We start from the raw sequence: 20,436 nt of genomic DNA on the forward strand, positions 1-20,436 counted from the left end.
TGAATGGCTTGGAGAAATGTCATGGTGATCCAAACACAGACAAATCGGGGGTGCAGAGGTAATTGTGTGAATGAACAGCCACAGTCACAAAGACCGGTAAACAGCCACAGACACAAACAAACACACACACACACACACACACACACACACACACACACACAGGGGAACTACAGCGGATCGTGAAATGGGTTATTCTCTTTCACAGTAATCTACATTACACAATACACAACTACCTACCTACTTCTATAGTTTCACTATGACCCACGCAAGCTAAGAACGTCATAAAGGTATTGTCTGTTAAAACCACTTGCATGCCATTTCTGGTAAGCCACACAGATGGTGTTGCAGAAGACAGATTCTGCAGCAAACTCCACTTCAAGTGCATAGCTGGGGGAAACCCCATAGAACGCACACACGCGCCAATGAACCACATGGAGCTGGCACCCCACTAACCTCCAAACCTTGATTCCTTCACTCTCTCTGGAACAGCACTGAAAGCAATACTACGGTTATCGTACAGTACATTACCGGCACAGTGGTTGTTGAGCAATGCGTTGGTGGTTGTAGAGTTGCATGCTGGGGCCACAGACAACAAGCCCTCCTCCATTCTAATCTCGCTGCAGACACACACACACCCGCAGACGGATACACAAACCTCTCTCTTGACAAGATCCAGGCAGCTTCCTGCCTTTTTTACTGTCTGAGAGTGTGTGAGTGAGTACCGTTGCCTCGCCGCTACACGTCTGCTGTGTGTGTGACTGTGTATCTCGTCGTCTCAGGCAGTCCTGTTTTTCCTCGTTCTCGCTCTTTTTCTTGAGTCTATTTCCTTTGTTTCTTCTTTTCTATCTGGTTCTAGTCTTCCTCGACTGCAGACAGAAGGATTCCTGCAGACAGAATGCTTTTAGTCTCCCCCTATTTCTCTCTCATTTGTGTCTGCTCTCTCCGGCATACACTCACACAGTTCCACCACTGCACGCTCACACAAAGCCCAGAGCGAATGAGTGAGGCAGGAGGAGGCGATCACGATTTTAAAATGTAAATCCTGGCTGGCTCAGGGAGTGGCTAAAGCCGAGCTGCTGCTGTTGGCTCACAGATCTTTAACCCCTGGAGTGCCGATAGCAATAAGGCTCCTGTCAACATAGAGAGAGAGAGAGAGAGAGAGAGAGAGAGAGAGAGAGAGAGAGAGAGAGAGAGAGAGAGAGAGAGAGAGAGAGAGAGAGAGAGAGAGAGAGAGAGAGAGAGAGAGAGAGAGAGAGAGAGAGAACAAGGGAGAGAGAGGAGGAGGGGGGAGGGGAGAGTGCGTAGCGATGCCATTATAGCGCGAAGAGCAAAGTTCCTGCTCCACTTATTCATTCATTGCTAGAGCTGTCTGTGCTGCATTGTTAGCTTCCCAAACATGCTGATTCCAAAGCTGATTGTCACCAAAAACATTATTAATTCACGTCTACCTCGCCACTAAAAACATGTTCATTAGATTCCATAGCCACACATTTTTTGGGTTCTGGATCCAGTCATTATTATTTTAAACATTCAGGAATGTATGTGGCAAGACCAAGATATCTCAAAGTCAAAAAAATAACATCTATATTTTTTAAGTACTTTTCTTTATTTAGTAGATTATGTATAACTAAACAAAACCTTTGTGATCCAGCAGTATGCCACCCAACATAGCGAGCGAGCCACGGTAACGGTGGGACAGTCCAACACAGCGAGCGAGCCACGGTAACGGTGGGACAGTCCAACACAGCGAGCGAGCCACGGTAACGGTGGGACAGTCCAACACAGCATCGGAGAGAGAAACAAAAAAACTAGGAAATAAATTAACAATCAAAACAGAATGATTGAGGTTGTCTGTGAAGGCCGTCGCAGATAGAACCAATACGAATGCTAGAAACTGGTTGTGGGTGGAGTATGTTGCCTGAGCAGTCAAGCCTTTCTATTTGCCGGTCATCTGCTTAACTGCCACTGCATACTCCTCCCCCATAGCGCACATGATATCTTTAGAGGTGGCAAACCTCTGCTCAATTTCCTTGTTCAGGTCTGAATCAGTCGCCATTGTCACTCATGAGGGACATGAACCCATCAGTGATGTTCAACAGCTGGAAATCGTTCCTCTTGACGTGGGGCACATCCATGTTGTGGGTGGAGGGGCACAAGTCCTCATACTTCTTGTTGGTGAAGATGTCAATGCCCATCATGTTAACCTTGGCTTGTGTCCGTGCTTTCCGGTCTTGAAGGTCGACATTTCCACAATCTTGCAGGGGTGTCCCTTCAGCATCACAAAGCCGTTCTTTCGCAGGGCAGAGCACTGCATAGGATTGGTGGATGCGCCAGACTCTCCAGTGGTGAAGTCAAGTTTGGGGTCTGCCATGGTGTGATAGATTAGGGGCACTTCCAAGAAAAAGAGGAACGGGACTGCGCAAGAGCGACCACCTTTACTCACAAAACCAGATTACACAGCCAAATTCTGCCTCGCAAATGATGTCATTACTTTCTTAAAGAGACAGCGCACAATTTTATAAAAGAAGAGACTGCTTCTTCTATGCAAATCTTGTTGATCCGTTCCATAAAACAATATGTTCTCCTAGCAATTGCCAATAAAATAAGTCCTAAATGGAAGGGATTGTTTGTCATCTGTAGCCCCATGATATCAGCTAAAACAAGCTCAATAACTCAATGCATGCACACACTCCTATTGAATAATATCCATTAATCTGTATTGTGGATAGGCCTAGGCTACATCTTGATTTACCTTCCAAAAAAATGATTACCATTATGTTATTTTTGTAGTTCGATAGATAAAAACAAAGTCAAATTGATTGTATAATTGATTCATTAATGCATACATTGCTGTCTAAAAAAAAATGGACATAAAAATGTACAAATGGAATGATATTGAACTCAAAAGATGGTCAACGATTGAACAGAGCAGTAGCTGAGTTTCTGTCTGGATCAAGTGCCATTTTGTGGTATCGTTTTGGAATCGAGTGTCATGATGGTATCGAGTATCATGATACTAAACATGGTATCGAAGTCAGAGTTCTCGTATCGTGACAACACTAATACTTACATCAAGGTTATAACATCACTCTAGAATGACAATGATCTTCTATGGCTGACCTACAGTGTAGTCTATGGCTTCGTTGTGAAAGATAGAAATGTTCATTGTTGAGATGATGTAAAATAAGACATTTTAACTTTCTAATCTAAACTCCATGATCAGCACCTGGCCTGGTCGAAATTAAACACACTGTTCCTCACGTGACTGCAGGAGCACAGAAAAACACTTTGTCTGAGGGGGAGACAGAGAGCACTATGATAGAAATAGACATTCTGTAAAGAAACACATTCTCACTAAGAATTTATCCAAGTTTGGATGGAACAGTGTGCAGTATGTGCGTAGATAGGTATTCTGTTGATGTGTATGTGGCTCTTTAAGATGTGTGAACAGGCTACTCTTGCTAGCTACTTAGCACACAGTTGAAACTGGACCCTCAGCCCCGTGCCAGTGTAAAAAAACAAACACATGCAGTTAAAAAACAACAATCTGAGGGAGAGCGGGTCCCAGCCGATGGCAGGGATTTAAACCAGAGTGATCCATTTAACTATCCACTGTTTGAGAAAGACAGAGAAAGAGAGAGAGAGAGAGAGAGAGAAAGATAGAGAAATGGAGCGAGCAAGCGAGACAGAGAGAGAGAGATATTTATTTAAAGGCAGCACTCTACCAAGTTGGAAAGAAAAACCAAAACAGGAAGGGGACTGGTGACTAGCCTGGAGGAAGAGATGGGGGGAGAAACAGAGAAAAGGGAAGCCATTCCCACCATACATCTACAATGACTCATGGTATGGGCAGTGAAGTCCAGTACGGGTAGCTGAAGCCCAATATGGCGACCAGAGTATGGGCGAGTGGGTGTGTCGAAAGGAGTGGATGTATGGAAAGTGAATCAGCTAATTGAGCAGATTTGTTGCCACTCAATAACGTTTTGCGTGGCTGATTGGGCTGCTCTACGGCGGTAGCTATGTGGCAATTTGTTTCTCTCAAGTAGGATAGCAGCCTACACAATAAATAACTATTATTGTTAACCATGTAGATGTCACCTTGATACATAAACTATCAGTCAAAAGTTTGGACACACCTACTCATTCAAGGGTTCTTCTTTATTTTTTACAATGTCTTACATTGTAGAATAATAGTGAAGACATCAGAACTATGAAATAACACATATGGAATTATGTAGTAACCAAAAAAGTGTTAAACAAAATCAAAAAATATTTTATATTTGAGATTCTTCAAATAGCAAACCTTTGCCTTCATGACAGCTTTGCACACGCTTGGCATTCTCTCAACCAGCTTCATGAGGTAGTCACCTGGAATGCATTTCAATTAACAGGTATGCATTCTTAAAAGTTAATTTGTGGAATTTCTTTCCTTCTTAATGCGTTTGAGCCAATCAGTTGTGTTGTTAAAAGGTGGGGGGGGGGTATACAGAAGATAGCCCTATGTGGTAAAAGTCCATACTATGGCAAGAACAGCTCAAATAAGCAAAGAGAAACGACATTACATCATTTGTAAGTCGCTCTGGATAAGAGCGTCTGCTAAATGACTAAAATGTAAATGTAAATTACTTTAAGACATGAAGGTCAGTCAATACGGAACATTTCAAGAACGATTAACATTTCTTCAAGTGAAGTCGCAAAAACCATCAAGCACTATGATGAAACTGGCTCTCATGTGGACCGCCACAGGAATGGAAGACCCAGAGTTACATCTGCTGCAGAGGATAAATTCATTAGTTACCGGCCTCAGAAATTGCAGCCCAAATAAATGCTTCACAGAGTTCAAGTCACAGACACATCTCAACATCAACTGTTCAGAGGGGACTGTGTGAATCAGGCCTTCATGGTCGAATTGTTGCAAAGAAACCATTACTAAAAGGACACCAATAAGAAGAAGAGACATGCTTGGGCCAAGAAACATGGACAATGGACATTAGACCGGTGGAAATATGTCCTTTGGTCTGGAGTCCAAATTTGAGTTTTTGGTTCCAACCGCCGTGTCTTTGTGAGACGCGGTGTGGGTGAACGGATTATCTCTGCATGTGTAGTTCCCACCGTAAAGCATGGAGGAGGTGGTGTTATGGTGCTTTGCTGGTGACACTGTCTGTGATTTATTTAGAATCCAAGGCACACTTAACCAGCATGGCTACCACAGCATTCTGCAGCAATACGCCATCCCATCTGGTTTGGGCTTAGTGGGACTGTCATTTGTTTTTCAACAGGACAATGACCCAACACACCTCCAGGCTGTGTAAGGGCTATTTTACCAAGAAGGAGAGTGATGGAGTGCTGCATCAGATGACCTGGCCTCCACAATCCCCCAACCTCAACCCAATTGAGATGGTTTGGGATGAGTCGGACGGCAGAGTGAAAGAAAAGCAGCCAACAAGTGCTCAGCATATGTGGGAACTCCTTCAAGACTGTTGGAAAAGCATTCCAGGTGAAGCTGGTTGAGAGAATGCCAAGTGTGCAAAACTGTCATCAAGGCAAAGGGTGGCTATTTGAAGAATCTCAAATATAAAATACATTTGTTTAACACTTTTTTGGTTACTTCCATTCCACATGTGTTATTTTATAGTTTTGATGTCTTCACTATTATTCTACAATGTAGAAAATAGTACAAATAAAGAAAAACCCTTGAATGAGTAGGTGTGTCCAAACTTTTGACTGGTACTGTACGTCTATGATTGGTTCAGATTTGGTCTGGTCCGGACCAACCAAATGCAGTCGTTAAGATGATAGCCAGTGTGTAGAATAATACCCAAATATGCAAAAGAGGATATTGCATATTTATACCTTTGTGTACCTTTTTAGGATACATCACCATGAAGAGAACGACATTCATATCCATAATTATGCATTTCTGTATAGTACAGATCAGGAACCATTGATGAAATTCCGTTACCGCAATTCTGTTACCAGGTGTAAATCAGTGGAGGCTGCTGAGAAGGAGAACGTCTCATAATATTGGCCAGAATGAAGCAAATGGAATGGCATCAAACACCTGGAAACCATGTGTTTGATGTATTTGACACCATTCCACCTATTTTGCTCCAGTCATTACTACGAGCCTGTTCTCCCCAATTAAGGTGCCACCAACCTCCTGTGGTGCAAATCCACTTGACTTACTGTAGTTCAACAACCAGTGCTTGACTTGGGCTTCCTCTAATTTTTGGGGAATTGCGTACCGGCTCCTCTATAAAACAAAGTAGCCTATCACCGGCCCAGATTCACACACTAAGGCAAAAAAGGTTGATCAAAATGGAATGAAGGCGGGATCTGCATTGAATAGCAATGGAGAGTGGCCATTCAATTCCTGATTCTGCTTTGTTCAAGTTTATTTGCTGCTAGTCTGCGAATCTGTGCGTGACAGTAGGTTGTTCGAGATTGCTCAGATTGAAAATACGCCAGCCTGAATGCGCATGATGCGCTGTTCCAAGTTGTCAAATTAGGGTTTGTAAGGTCATGAAAAGTCATGGAAATTAGTTTCATGATTTTTGATAATGTAATTCATGAAGGTACACTTATTAACACTTTTAATGTTTAAATATCTACATATCAACCATCATCAGAATGACCCTTCAGTGCATGTCTGTAGCGCTGGGTGTGTGCCAGTGCGAGTGGGCCGTTGCCCGAGGAGAGAGAGCGCAACATTTCAGCAGCAGGTATAAAATCATGACAAACAGACTAACTAGATAGCCAATTCAAAACATAACTTGTAGCAATAGATCTCCCCTGAAACATTCATATTTTAGCCTTATATTTAAACATGTCTAGGTAGATGCTTTGAAGTAGGCTACCTCATCATTTTGATCCCTGATTCATTGTATTAAGACAATTGGTTGTAATGTTGCAATATTTTATATCAAGGGTGGCAACTACCCTCCAGGATAGCTACTGGGTGTGCAGGCTTTTGTTCAAGCCCTGGTCTAACCACATTGTAGCCTAAACATCAGCTGCTCAGTAGGACCCTGATAAGCAGACTTGGGTGTTTCAGGGCTGGATCAAAAGCCAAGCCTGTACACCCAGGAGCTCTCCAGATGGAGGGTTGAACACATGTTGACAATGTGACTAACAGTGCAGTTCTACTTTATGGGGGGTTAAGTGCCTTGATCAAGGGCACAATGGCAGGAGATGGTAGGCCTACATGGGATCAAACACAGCAGCCTTCCAGTGTCAATAATAGTTACTTTTTCATGTCGGCTATAATAATAGTCATGAAAATGTGGTTAAGTCATGGAGAAGTCATGGAAAATGTGTATGAACCCATAACAGTGAATAATCAGAGGTCTCTATAGCATAATGTCATTTGTGAATTTCGGTGAACATAGTCTAATTGACCGACTTGGGAAAAGACAGCTCCTGCACTTATTTCATCCCAAGTCAAGCACTGTCAATAACCAAAAGAGATTTTTTCAAAGTCAAGGTGTCATGTCATAGCTGACACCCCATTGTTTCTGCAGACATCTTTGACTCCTAATTTGGACCAGATATTTAACAGAGTTTTTGGAAAACGTGGTCACATAGAAAACTCAAGGAGATTTGACTGAAATTCTGTTACCAAACTTTGCATCTGCACAGTTCTTCCAGTTAATGTGTTTTTCTGCAATTTTGGGTGGAAATTGTTAAAAGTCGTTTCGTGCAATGAGTTGTATGGTTTGTTAAACTTTGAAATCAATGGTTTTTATAGTGAAATCTGAGCACAATTCGGTTACTGTGGAATTGCCCATTCCATACTTCAGGGCCTCATGCTATCTATTGTTATCTTGAACCCACAGCTGCATTGCAACAGTTTTATTTGCAGGTTTACTTTACAGCTATATCCTGCTTTGACATTCACGCCACGCACACACAGAGGTAGACTCACCACAGCTCTGTGCCTAAAGTAACCAAATCACAGGTGTGGAACCATTTTGTGTCTGTGAGTCAGGAGGAAACCGATTGAATGAACCTGCTGAATGTCAATCTGAGCAAACAAATGAAATACAGCGGAAATTAAACTGGAAACATGCCAACGTTGGAGTACATTGTTTTGTGGAATCGCTCCATTGATTATTATACAGTGCTGTGTAATGGTTGATTCAGACCTCCTGATGCTAGCCCGGGTGTCTGAGTCTCAACCCTTATTATCAATGTGCAGAGGGTGTTGAGTCTCTATCACAACTGCAAACTACAAAGTCACAGAGCCTGTTAACAAAACATATGGTAGATGTGATTTCCTGTCCTTGTGTGTATGTCTGGTCTTTGAGTAGTGCGGGTGCTTACAGTACACAAAGAAGTTAATAATCAACTTTGAATAAGGCCCATAAAATCCCTCCTTTTGTAAAACTATCAAACAGGCAGCTGATAAGGTTTTTTTACTATCTTTCACTAAGATAAAGCAGTTTCACTACACATACGGTCCAGTGCCCGCATATCATGTCATGGTACAATTCCACACATGGTTGGAAATGCGCACACACACACACACACACACACACACACACACACAGGGTCTACCAAGAAATCAAAGCCACCAACATGTAATTGTAGTAAGTAGAAATAAATGTTTAATTATAAACTGGGTGGTTCGAGCCCTAAATACTGATTGGCTGACAGCCGTGGTATATCAGACCGTATTCCACGGGTATGACAAAACATTTATTTTTACTGCTCTAATTATGTTGGTAACCAGTTTATAATAGCAATAAGGCACCTCTGGGGTTTGTGGTATATGGTCAATATACCACGGCTAAGGGCTGTGTCCCTCCGTGTTGCGTCGTGCATAAGAACAGCCCTTAGCCATGGTATATTGGCTATATACCACACCTCCTCGGTCCTTATTGCTTAAATATAAACTGTGTGTAAGACAATGAGGGAAGTCTTGATCAAATCTAGAGTGATTCCTCATGAAACCCAGACAAAAGAAGACCATGATTTGGGGGATTTTCACAAAATGTAATCTGTATCTAAAAGCATAATTGAGAAATAATTATGAATTAAAAATGGAAAATACTGTATATTGACTATTCTATGGATTACATTTCGTGAACATCCCCAAAACCATGGTATTTTTTTGTCTAGGTTTCGTGAGGAATCACTCTTCTATAACGAGGTTGTTCTGAATCTGAACCTTATTTCGGTCACAGTATGGTTTTAGACCACCCTGCAATTGGCTGAAACACACATACACACATGCTGGGTCTGTTTATCAGTATGCATGAACATATGCACGTACGTACATGAGCAGGTGTGTGTGAGGAAGTTAGATATTGTGTGTGTGTGTGTGTGTGGTGTGTGAAAATGTGCATGTATGTGTGTGTAAGTGCTTGCAGGGGTTTGTGTGTCTGTGTCTCCAGAGGGCCCTGTATTACAGCCTTTAAAAAGCAGCAGGAGCCTGGATCCAGGGCTGCAGTACAACTGAAACATCACTAACTGACACTTATTGACAAGCCAACACTCATCCGTCTCTGACTAACTGCAGAACTTGACACCAGCTTTTTCACCTAGTTTAACTGCTGGAATCTTAGGCCTTTGTGCCTTTCCAACCCCAGTAAAAAAAACAAGGGGAAAAACAACAATTACGCTAAAAACCTGGGCAGAGAACGGAAGAGAGAAGCAGGGATCTGGAAGCCGTGTGTTCCTGCTTGCCTCCCATTCCCGGAAAAGCAGCATCTGGACCTAGGGAGCTTGGAGAGGGAGGGAGGGAAGGAGGCAGGGAGGGAAGGAGGGAGGGAGAGGGGTGGTTGAGGTCGCACAGACGACCGAACATAAAAAAAACAGCCAAAGTAAGACCAGGGCTCAACAGAGAGAAAGAGCTCTCTTCTCCTAGCCTGAAGAGTTGTTTGTGAGTGCTCCGACCGCCCTCCATAACTCTACCAAAAACAGCTGAATATCTGCAAGAAGCCCATTAAACATGAAAGTGTGTAAACATAATTTAAACATAATGTAAAGAAGCAATTTCACCTTGCCTATGGCCACAACCCCACTGTATTTTGGTTGAACAGAGACTAGGGCACAGTAATTGATATAATACCAGACTGCTTTTCCAAGTACTCTAAAATCACTTTGTTCACTTAAATATGAATAGCATGGGTTATATCAGTTCAAGGTCACTTCATGGGACAAATAGAGATCTAAATGCTAAGAGTTAGGTAGTCTGAAACCTTAAGGCCCCCAAAACCAGCTCAGTATCCTTAACCATAGAACTTTAGCACCTCTATTTCAACCTCTACACAATATGTTGAGACACTCCACAGGCCCCAACCTGTCAGTCAGTGAGACAGCACCCCCTATCTGCCAACCAATGACACTCCACCATCTGCACTCTTCAGGACTAGGCCGAAAACCTCCACTGTGGTTGAATGGGTGACAAGAAGACACACGCGTGTGCATGTGCACACACACACACACACACCTTCCTCCACACTGCTCACCTGGTCATAATGTAAATACCTCTCTCGTTCTCCTGTCTGCCTGCCCAGTTGCCATGGTAAAGTACCATAGGATAGTTTGTCTTACTGCAGCAGAGGTCTCACCCTCCTCTCTCTGTCTGTCTCTGAAAAATTCCCCATTCTGACTCTGACTCAGCATCACTGCACTGAACAGGAAGACAGAACCGGTTAATCACTGTGGGACAGAATGAGGTCAACGCCCTGCACCACTCTACCTCAGGGCATCGCCACATGGGGTTCTAACAAAGCAGAATCAATTGTACTAGTGGTGTGCTATGGTCCTGTATCTAGTGTTAATAGACTGAAACTGTATATTCATGTATAGTCTATTATAATGTTGAATGGGGGCTAGGCAGTGTTGGGGTACATGCACTATGCAGTACATTAGTGATTTGTAAATGACAAAAGCTAAAAATAAGCATCTGCAGCACAGAGCAGTCCCAGAGACAGAACAGGGGAATTTCCACAGAACGGAATTACGATAACTCCAATTCTGCAGACGTTCAAATATGTCTCTGGTTTTTTATGTGACCATGTTTTCTAAGAAATCTTAAATATCTGCTTCTGAATTAAGATTCAAAGATGTCTGCAGAAAGAATGGGGTGTCAGCTATGATATGACACCTTGAGTTTGAAAACATCTCTTTTGGTTATTGAACTCCAGTAAGTAAAGTGGATTTACACCTGGTAACAGACTTAGATTATGGGTCCCTGATCTGTAGCACACTGAAATCCATAATTATGGATATGAATTGTAATTTCTTCATGGTGACGTATCCTGAATAGGTATACAAAGGTAGAGATTTGCAATATCATATATATATATATATATATATATATATATATATATATATATATATATATATATAACAGTGAGGGAAAAAAAGCATTTGATCCCCTGCTGATATTGTACATTTGCCCACTGACAAAGAAATGATCAGTCTATAATTTTAATGGTAAGTTTATTTGAACAGTGAGAGACAGAATAACAACAAAAAAATCCAGAAAAACGCATGTCAAAAATGTTAGAAATTGATTAGCATTTTAATGAGGGAAATAAGTATTTGACCCCTCTGCAAAACATGACTTAGTACTTGGTGGCAAAACCCTTGTTGGCAATCACAGATGTCAGATGTTTCTTGTAGTTGGCCATCAGGTTTGCATACATCTCAGGAGGGATTTTGTTCCACTCCTCTTTGCAGATCTTCTCCAAGTCATTAAGGTTTCAAGGCTGATGTTTGGCAACTCGAACCTTCAGCTCCCTCCACAGATTTCCTATGGGATTAAGGTCTGGAGACTGGCTAGGCCACTCCAGGACCTTAATGTGCTTCTTCTTGAGCCACTCCTTTGTTTCCTTGGCCGTGTGTTTTGAGTCATTGTCCTGCTGGAATACCCATCCACAACCCATTTTCAATGCCCTGGCTGAGGGAAGGAGGTTCTCACCCAAGATTTGACGGTACATGGCCCCGTCCATCGTCCCTTTGATGCGGTGAAGTTGTCCTGTCCCCTTAGCAGAAAAACACCCCCAAAGCATAATGTTTCCACCTCCATGTTTGACGGTGGGGACGGTGTTCTTGGGGTCATAGGCAGTATTCCTCCACCTCCAAACATGGCGAGTTGAGTTGATGCCAAAGAGCTCGATTTTGGTCTCATCTGACCACAACACTTCCACCCAGATCTCCTCTGAATCATTCAGATGATAAATTGACAAACTTCAGACGGCCCTGTATATGTGCTTTCTTGAACAGGGGGACCTTGCGGGCGCTGCAGGATTTCAGTCCTTCACGGCGTAGTGTGTTACCAATTGTTTTCTTGGTGACTATGGTCCAAGCTGCCTTGAGATCATTGACAAGATCCTCCCGTGTAGTTCTGGACTGATTCCTCACCGTTCTCATGATCATTGCAACTCCACGAGGTGAGATCTTGCATGGAGCCCCAGGCCGAGGGAGATTGACAGTTCTTTTGTGTTTCTTCCATTTGCGAATAATCGCACCAACTGTTGTCACCTTCTCACCAAGCTGCTTGGCGATGGTCTTGTAGCCCATTCCAGCCTTGTGTAGGTCTACAATCTTGTCCCTGACATCCTTGGAGAGCTCTTTGGTTTTGGCCATGGTGGAGAGTTTGGAATCTGATTGATTGATTGCTTCTGTGGACAGGTGTCTTTTCTACAGGTAACAAGCTGAGATTAGGAGCACTCCCTTTAAGAGTGTGCTCCTAATTTCAGCTCATTACCTGTATAAAAGACACCTGGGAGCCAGAAATCTTTCTGATTGAGAGGGGGTCAAATACTTATTTCCCTCATTAAAATGCAAATCAATTTATAACATTTTTGACATGCGTTCTTCTGGATTTTTTTGTTGTTATTCTGTCTCTCACTTTTCAAATAAACCTACCATTAAAATTATAGACTGATCATTTCTTTGTCAGTGGGCAAACGAACAAAATCAGCAGGGGATCAAATACTTTTTTCCCTCACTGTATATATATATATATATACACACTACCAGTGAAAAGTTTGGACACACCTACTCAACTCTTTATTTTTACTATTTTTTACATTGTAGAATAATAGTGAAGACATCAAAACTATGAAATAACACATATGGAATCATGTAGTAACCAAAAAAGTGTTAAACAAATCAAATTACATTTTATATTTGAGATTCTTCAAATAGCCACCCTTTGCCTTCATGACAGCTTTGCACACTCTTGGCATTCTCTCAACCAGCTTCATGAGATAGTCACCTGGAATGCATTTCAATTAACAGGTGTACCTTCTTAAAAGTTAATTAGTGGAATTTCATCCTTATTAATGCGTTTGAGCCAATCAGTTGTGTTGTGACAAGGTTGTGACAAGAACAGCTCAAATAAGCAAAGAGAAACAACCGTCCATCATTACTTTAAGACATGAAGGTCAGTCAATACGGAACATTTCAAGAACTTTGAAAGTTTCTTCAAGTGCAGTCGCAAAAACCATCAAGCGCTATGATGAAACTGGCTCTCATGAGGACCACCACAGGAATGGAAGACCCAGAGTTACCTCTGCTGCAGAGGATAAGTTCAGTAGAGTTACCAGCCTCAGAAATTGCAGCCCAAATAAATGTTTCACAGAGTTCAAGTTACATGACACATCTCAACATCAACTGTTCAGAGGGGACTGTGTGAATCAGGCCTTCATGGTCGAATTGCTGCAAAGAAACCACTACTAAAGGACACCAATAATAAGATGAGACTTGCTTGGGCCAAGAAACACGAGCAATGGACATTAGACAGGTGGAAATGTGTCCTTTGGTCTGGAGTCCAAATTGGAGATTCTTGGTTCCAACCGCCATGGCTTTGTGAGACGCGGTATAGGTGAACGGATGATCTCCGCATGTGTATTTCCCACTGCAAAGCATGGAGGAGGAGGTGTTACAGTGAGGGAAAATAGTATTTGATCCCCTGCTGATTTTGTACATTTGCCCACGGACAAAGAAATGATCAGTCTATAATTTTAATGGTAGGTTTATTTGAACAGTGAGAGACAGAATAACAACAAAAAAATCCAGAAAAACGCATGTCAAAAATGTTATAAATTGATTTGCATTTTAATGAGGGAAATAAGTATTTGACCCCCTCTCAATCAGAAAGAATTCTGGCTCCCAGGTGTCTTTTATACAGGTAACGAGTTGAGATTAGGAGCACACTCTTAAAGGGAGTGCTCCTAATCTCAGTTTGTTACCTGTATAAAAGACACCTGTCCACAGAAGCAATCCATCAATCAGATTCCAAACTCTCCACCATGGCCAAGACCAAAGAGCTCTCCAAGGATGTCAGGGACAAGATTGTAGACCTACACAAGGCTGGAATGGGCTACAAGACCATCGCAAAGCAGCTTGGTGAGAAGGTGACAACAGCAAATGGAAGAAACACAAAATACTGTCAATCTCCCTCGGACTGGGGCTCCATGCAAGATCTCACCTCGTGGAGTTGCAATGATCATGAGAACGGTGAGGAATCAGCCCAGAACTACACGGGAGGATCTTGTCAATGATCTTAAGGCAGCTGGGACCATCGTCACCAAGAAAACAATTGAAAACAATTGGTAATACTACGCCGTAAAGGACTGAAATCCTGCAGTGCCCGCAAGGTCCCCCTGCTCAAGAAAGCACATATACAGGCCCGTCTGAAGTTTGCCAATGAACATCTGAATGATTCAGAGGAGAACTGGATGAAAGTGTTGTGGTCAGATGAGACCAAAATCGAGCTCTTTGGCATCAACTCAACTCGCCGTGTTTGGAGGAGGAGGAATGCTGCCTATGACCCCAAGAACACCATCGCCACCGTCAAACATGGAGGTGGAAACATTATGCTTTGGGGGTGTTTTTCTGCTAAGGGGACAGGACAACTTCACCACATCAAAGGGACGATGGACAGGGCCATGTACCGTCAAATCTTGGGTGAGAACCTCCTTCCCTCAGCCAGAGCATTCAAAATGGGTCGTGGATGGGTATTCCAGCATGACAATGACCCAAAACACACGGCCAAGGCATCAAAGGAGTGGCTCAAGAAGAAGCACATTAAGGTCCTGGAGTGGCCTAGCCAGTCTCCAGACCTTAATCCCATAGAAAATCTGTTGAGGGAGCTGAAGGTTCGAGTTGCCAAACGTCAGGCTCGAAACCTTAATGACTTGGAGAAGATCTGCAAAGAGGAGTGGGACAAAATCCCTCCTAAGATGTGTGCAAACCTGGTGGCCAACTACAAGAAACGTCTGACCTCTGATTGCCAACAAGGGTTTTGCCACCAAGTACTAAGTCATGTTTTGCAGAGGGGTCAAATACTTATTTCCCTCATTAAAATGCAAATTAATTTATAACATTTTTGACATGCGTTTTTCTGGATTTTTTTGTTGTTATTCTGTCTCTCACTGTTCAAATAAACCTACCATTAAAATTATAGACTGATCATGTCTTTGTTAGTGGGCAAACATACAAAATCAGCAGGGGATCAAATACTTTTTTTGTATGGTGTGGGGGTGCTTTGCTGGTGACACTGTCTGTGATTTATTTAGAATTCAAAGCACACTTAACCAGCATGGCTACCACAGCATTCTGCAGCAATACGCCATCCCATCTGGTTTGGGCTTAGTGGGACTATCATTTGCTTTTCAACAGGACAATGACCCAACACACCTCCAGGCTGTGTAAGGGCTATTTTACCAAGAAGGAGAGTGATGGAGTGCTGCATCAGATGACCTGGCCTCCACAATCCCCCGACCTCAACCCAACTGAGATGGTTTGGGATGAGTCGGACCGCAGAGTGAAGGAAAAGCAGCCAACAAGTGCTCAGCATATGTGGGAACTCCTTCAAGACTGTTGAAAAAGCATTCCAGGTGAAGCTGGTTGAGAGAATGCCAAGCGTGTGCAAAGCTGTCATCAAGGCAAAAGGGTGGCTATTTGAAGAATCTGAAATATAAAATATTTGGTTACTACATGATTCCATATGTGTTATTTCATAGTTTTGATGTCTTCACTATTATTCTACAATGTAGAAAATAGTAAAAATAAAGAAAAACCCTGGAATGAGTAGTGTCCAAACTTTTGACTGGTATTATTCAACACACTGGCTATTATTCAAAGACCAAATTTATTTTGTCCGGACCAAATCTGAACCAATCATAGACGTCTATGTTTCACAAGTTGGACAGTTTGGATATGTCATCAGTAGAATTCCATACAGTACAGTATAGTTCAGCACAGTACATTATACTGTACTCTACTCTAGTGTGCTCTACTGTATGGTACTGAACTTTACTTTATTGTACTGAACTATACTCTAATTTTCTTTACAGTACTTTACCGAGCTGTCCAAACTTGTGAAACACAGACGTCTATGATTGTTTCAGATTTGGTCCGATCATCAATCATGGATGTTTGGGCCAAATCATGGCCGGTCCTGTAGACATTGAAATCAAGGACGGTCAGGACCGCCCCAGAAAACAACATATGTGGACGTTGAAATCAAAGCCATGCAATTTCAACTACATTTCAACATCCATGGACGCCCGGTGTCAGTCGGTGGCTCATTGGTAGGTGTCAGTAAGAGCCGGAAGAGGTAACATTACAGTGGGGAAATAAAGTATTTAGTCAGCCACCAATTGTGCAAGTTCTCCCACTTAAAAAGATGAGAGAGGCCTGTAATTTTCATCATAGGTACACGTCAACTATGACAGACAAATTGAGGGAAAAAAATTCCTGAAAATCACATTGTAGGATTTTTAATGAATTTATTTGCAAATTATGGTGGAAAATAAGTATTTGGTCACCTACAAACAAGCAAGATTTCTGGCTCTCACAGACCTGTAACTTCTTCTTTAAGAGGCTGCTCTGTCCTCCACTCGTTACCTGTATTAATGGCACCTGTTTGAACTTGTTATCAGTATAAAAGACACCTGTCCACAACCTCAAACAGTCACACTCCAAACTCCACTATGGCCAAGACCAAAGAGCTGTCAAAGGACACCAGAAACAAAATTGTAGACCTGCACCAGGCTAGGAAGACTGAATCTGCAATAGGTAAGCAGCTTGGTTTGAAGAAATCAACTGTGGGAGCAATTATTAGGAAATGGAAGACATACAAGACCACTGATAATCTCCCTCGATCTGGGGCTCCACGCAAGATCTCACCCCGTGGGGTCAAAATGATCACAAGAACGGTGAGCAAAAATCCCAGAACCACACGGTGGGACCTAGTAATAATAATAAATAATTGGTCATTTAGCAGACACTCTTATCCAGAGCAACTTACAGGAGCAATTATAGTTAAGTGCCTTGCTCAAGGGCACATCGACAGATTTTTCACCTAGTGGGCTCGGGGATTAGAACCTGCGACCTTTCGGTTACTGGCACAACGCTCTTAACCACTAAGCTACCTAGTGAATGACCTGCAGAGAGCTGGGACCAAAGTAACAAAGCCTACCATCAGTAACACACTACGCCGCTAGGGACTCAAATCCTGCAGAGCCAGACGTGTCCCCCTGCTTAAGCCAGTACATGTCCAGGCCCGTCTGAAGTTTGCTAGAGTGCATTTGGATGATCCAGAAGAGGATTGGGAGAATGTCATATGGTCAGATGAAACCAAAATAGCACTTTTTGGTAAAAACTCAACCTCGTCGTGTTTGGAGGACAAAGAATGCTGAGTTGCATCCAAAGAACACCATACCTACTGTGAAGCATGGGGGGTGGAAACATCATGCTTTGGGGCTGTTTTTCTGCAAAGGGACCAGGACGACTGATCCGTGTAAAGGAAAGAATGAATGGGGCCATGTATCGTGAGATTTTGAGTGAAAACCTCCTTCCATCAGCAAGGGCATTGAAGATGAAACGTGGCTGGGTCTTTCAGCATGACAATGATCCCAAACACACCGCCCGGGCAACGAAGGAGTGGCTTCGTAAGAAGCATTTCAAGGTCCTGGAGTGGCCTAGCCAGTTTACAGATCTCAACCCCATAGAAAATCTTTGGAGGGAGTTGGAAGTCTGTGTTGCCCAGCGACAGCCCCAAAACATCACTGCTCTAGAGGAGATCTGCATGGAAGAATGGGCCAAAATACCAGCAACAGTGTGTGAAAAACTTGTGAAGACTTACAGAAAACGTTTGACCTGTGTCATTGCCAACAAAGGGTATATAACAAAGTATTGAGAAACTTTTGTTATTGACCAAATACTTATTTTCCACCATAATTTGCAAATAAATTAATTTAAAATCCTACAATGTGATTTTCTAGATTTTTTTTTCTCATTTTGTCTGTCATAGTTGACGTGTACCTATGATGAAAATTACAGGATTCTCATCTTTTTAAGTGGGAGAACTTGCACAATTGGTGGCTGACTAAATACTTTTTTCCCCCACTGTAACTGGAGAGAGAAGAGAGAGCCAGAGAAAGAGGGAGGTGTTGTCCAGACTGTTTTCACACTCGCTTTGACCACCATATGAAAAATTTAAAAAAACGTTATGAGCTGAGCAGACAGTAGCAGGTGACCCAACTGTGGTTTGTGACTACTATGATTTCCCATTATAGACAATTAAATTGCAGTAATTCCGTTAAAGATTTATACAGTAATTCTGTTACCGATTTGGTAACACAATTGAGATTTAAATCACTTAATAATTTATAAACCAAAATGTATATCAGCAAAAACATTAACTAAAAATCGGTAGGTCTACCTTTACTTGTTACTTAAGTGAACTTGTATTATCCTCCCTACTCATGAGGGAGAGAAATTAGAAAATATATTTTTGTTTTTTTGTAATGGAATTACAAGGAAATGTTTGGCAGGGCTTGAAAACTATTACAGACTACAAAGGGAAGCACAGCCGTGAGCTGCCCAGTGACACAAGCCTACCAGACGAGCTAAACCACTTCTATGCTCGCTTCGAGGCAAGCAACACTGAAGCATGCATGAGAGCACCAGCTGTTCCAGATGACTATGTGATCACGCTCTCCGTAGCCGATGTGAGTAAGACTTTTAAGCAGGTCAACATCCACAAGGCCGCAGGGCCAGACGGATTACCAGGACGTGTACTCCGAGCATGTGCTGACCAACTGGCAAGTGTCTTCACTGACATTTTCAACATGTCCCTGACTGAGTCTGTAATACCAACATGTTTCAAGCAGACCACCATAGTCCCCGTGCCCAAGGACTCTAAGATAACCTGCCTAAATGACTACCGACCCGTAGCACTGACGTCTGTAGCCATGAAGTGCTTTGAAAGGCTGGTCATGGCTCACATCAACAGCATTATCCCAGAAACCCTAGACCCACTCCAATTTGCATACCCCCCAACAGATCCACAGATGATGCAATCTCTATTGCACTCCACACTGCCCTTTCCCACCTGGACAAGAGGAACACCTACGTGAGAATGCTATTCATTGACTACAGCTCACCATTCAACACCATAGTGCCCTCTAAGCTCATCACTAAGCTAAGGATCCTGGGACTAAACACCTCCCTCTGCAACTAGATCCTGGACTTCCTGACGGGCCGCCCCCAGGTGGTAAGGGTAGGTAACAACACATCTGCCACACTGATCCTCAACACGGGGGCCCCTCAGGGGTGCGTGCTCAGTCCCCTCCTGTACTCTCTGTTCACCCATGACTGCATGGCCAGGCACGACTCCAACACCATCATTAAGTTTGCCGACGACACAACAGTGGTAGGCCTGATCACCGACAACGATGAGACAGCCTATAGGGAGGAGGTCAGAGACCTGGCCGTGTGGTGCCAGGACAACAACCTCTCCCTCAACGTGACCAAGACAAAGGAGATGATTGTGGACTACAGGAAAAAAAAGAGGACTGAGCACGCCCCCATTCTCATCGACGGGGCTGTAGTGGAACAGGTTGAGAGCTTCAAGTTCCTTGGTGTCCACATCACCAACGAACTATCATGGTCCAAACACACCAAGACAGTCGTGAAGAGGGCACAACAAAGCCTATTCCCCCTCAGGAGACTGAAAAGATTTGGCATGGGTCCTCAGATCCTCAAAAAAATTCTACAGCTGCACCATCGAGAGCATCCTGACTGGTTGCATCACCGCCTGGTATGGCAACTGCTTGGCCTCCGACCGCAAGGCACTACAGAGGGTAGTGCGTACGGCCCAGTACATCACTGGGGCCAAGCTTCCTGCCATCCAGGACCTCTATACCAGGCGGTGTCAGAGGAAGGCCCTCAAAATTGTCAAAGACTCCAGCCACCCTAGTCATAGACTGTTCTCTCTGCTACCGCACGGCAAGTGGTACCGGAGTGCCAAGTCTAGGTCCAAAAGACTTCTCAACAGCTTCTACCCCCAAGCCATAAGACTCCTGAACAGCTAATCATGGCTACCCGGACTATTTGCACTGCCCCCCCACCCCATCCTTTTTACGCTGCTGCTACTCTGTTAATTATTTATGCATAGTCACTTTA

The 20,436-nt window shown here is 43.1% G+C and overlaps 1 protein-coding gene and 1 pseudogene across 4 annotated transcripts in view; both read right to left on the bottom strand.

The window, feature by feature from the left end:
* LOC121553610 (echinoderm microtubule-associated protein-like 4) overlaps nt 1-20,436 on the bottom strand; it is a 103,329-nt gene that overhangs the window by 63,644 nt on the left and 19,249 nt on the right. For 3 of the 4 annotated variants that reach the window (XM_041866860.2, XM_041866858.2, XM_041866857.2), the window contains exon 1: nt 529-986. The exons of the other annotated variant lie outside the window; for it this stretch is intronic. In XM_041866860.2, coding sequence (XP_041722794.2) covers nt 529-607 — 79 coding nt within the window. In that variant the 5' untranslated portion in view covers nt 608-986. Of the gene's footprint in view, nt 1-528; nt 987-20,436 lie in introns of those variants that run through there. 4 annotated transcript variants of the gene reach the window in all.
* Nucleotides 1,759-2,374, bottom strand: LOC121553612 (annotated as a pseudogene).

Source organism: Coregonus clupeaformis, chromosome 37 (genome assembly GCF_020615455.1).
Source record: "Coregonus clupeaformis isolate EN_2021a chromosome 37, ASM2061545v1, whole genome shotgun sequence".
Lineage (NCBI taxonomy): Eukaryota > Metazoa > Chordata > Actinopteri > Salmoniformes > Salmonidae > Coregonus > Coregonus clupeaformis.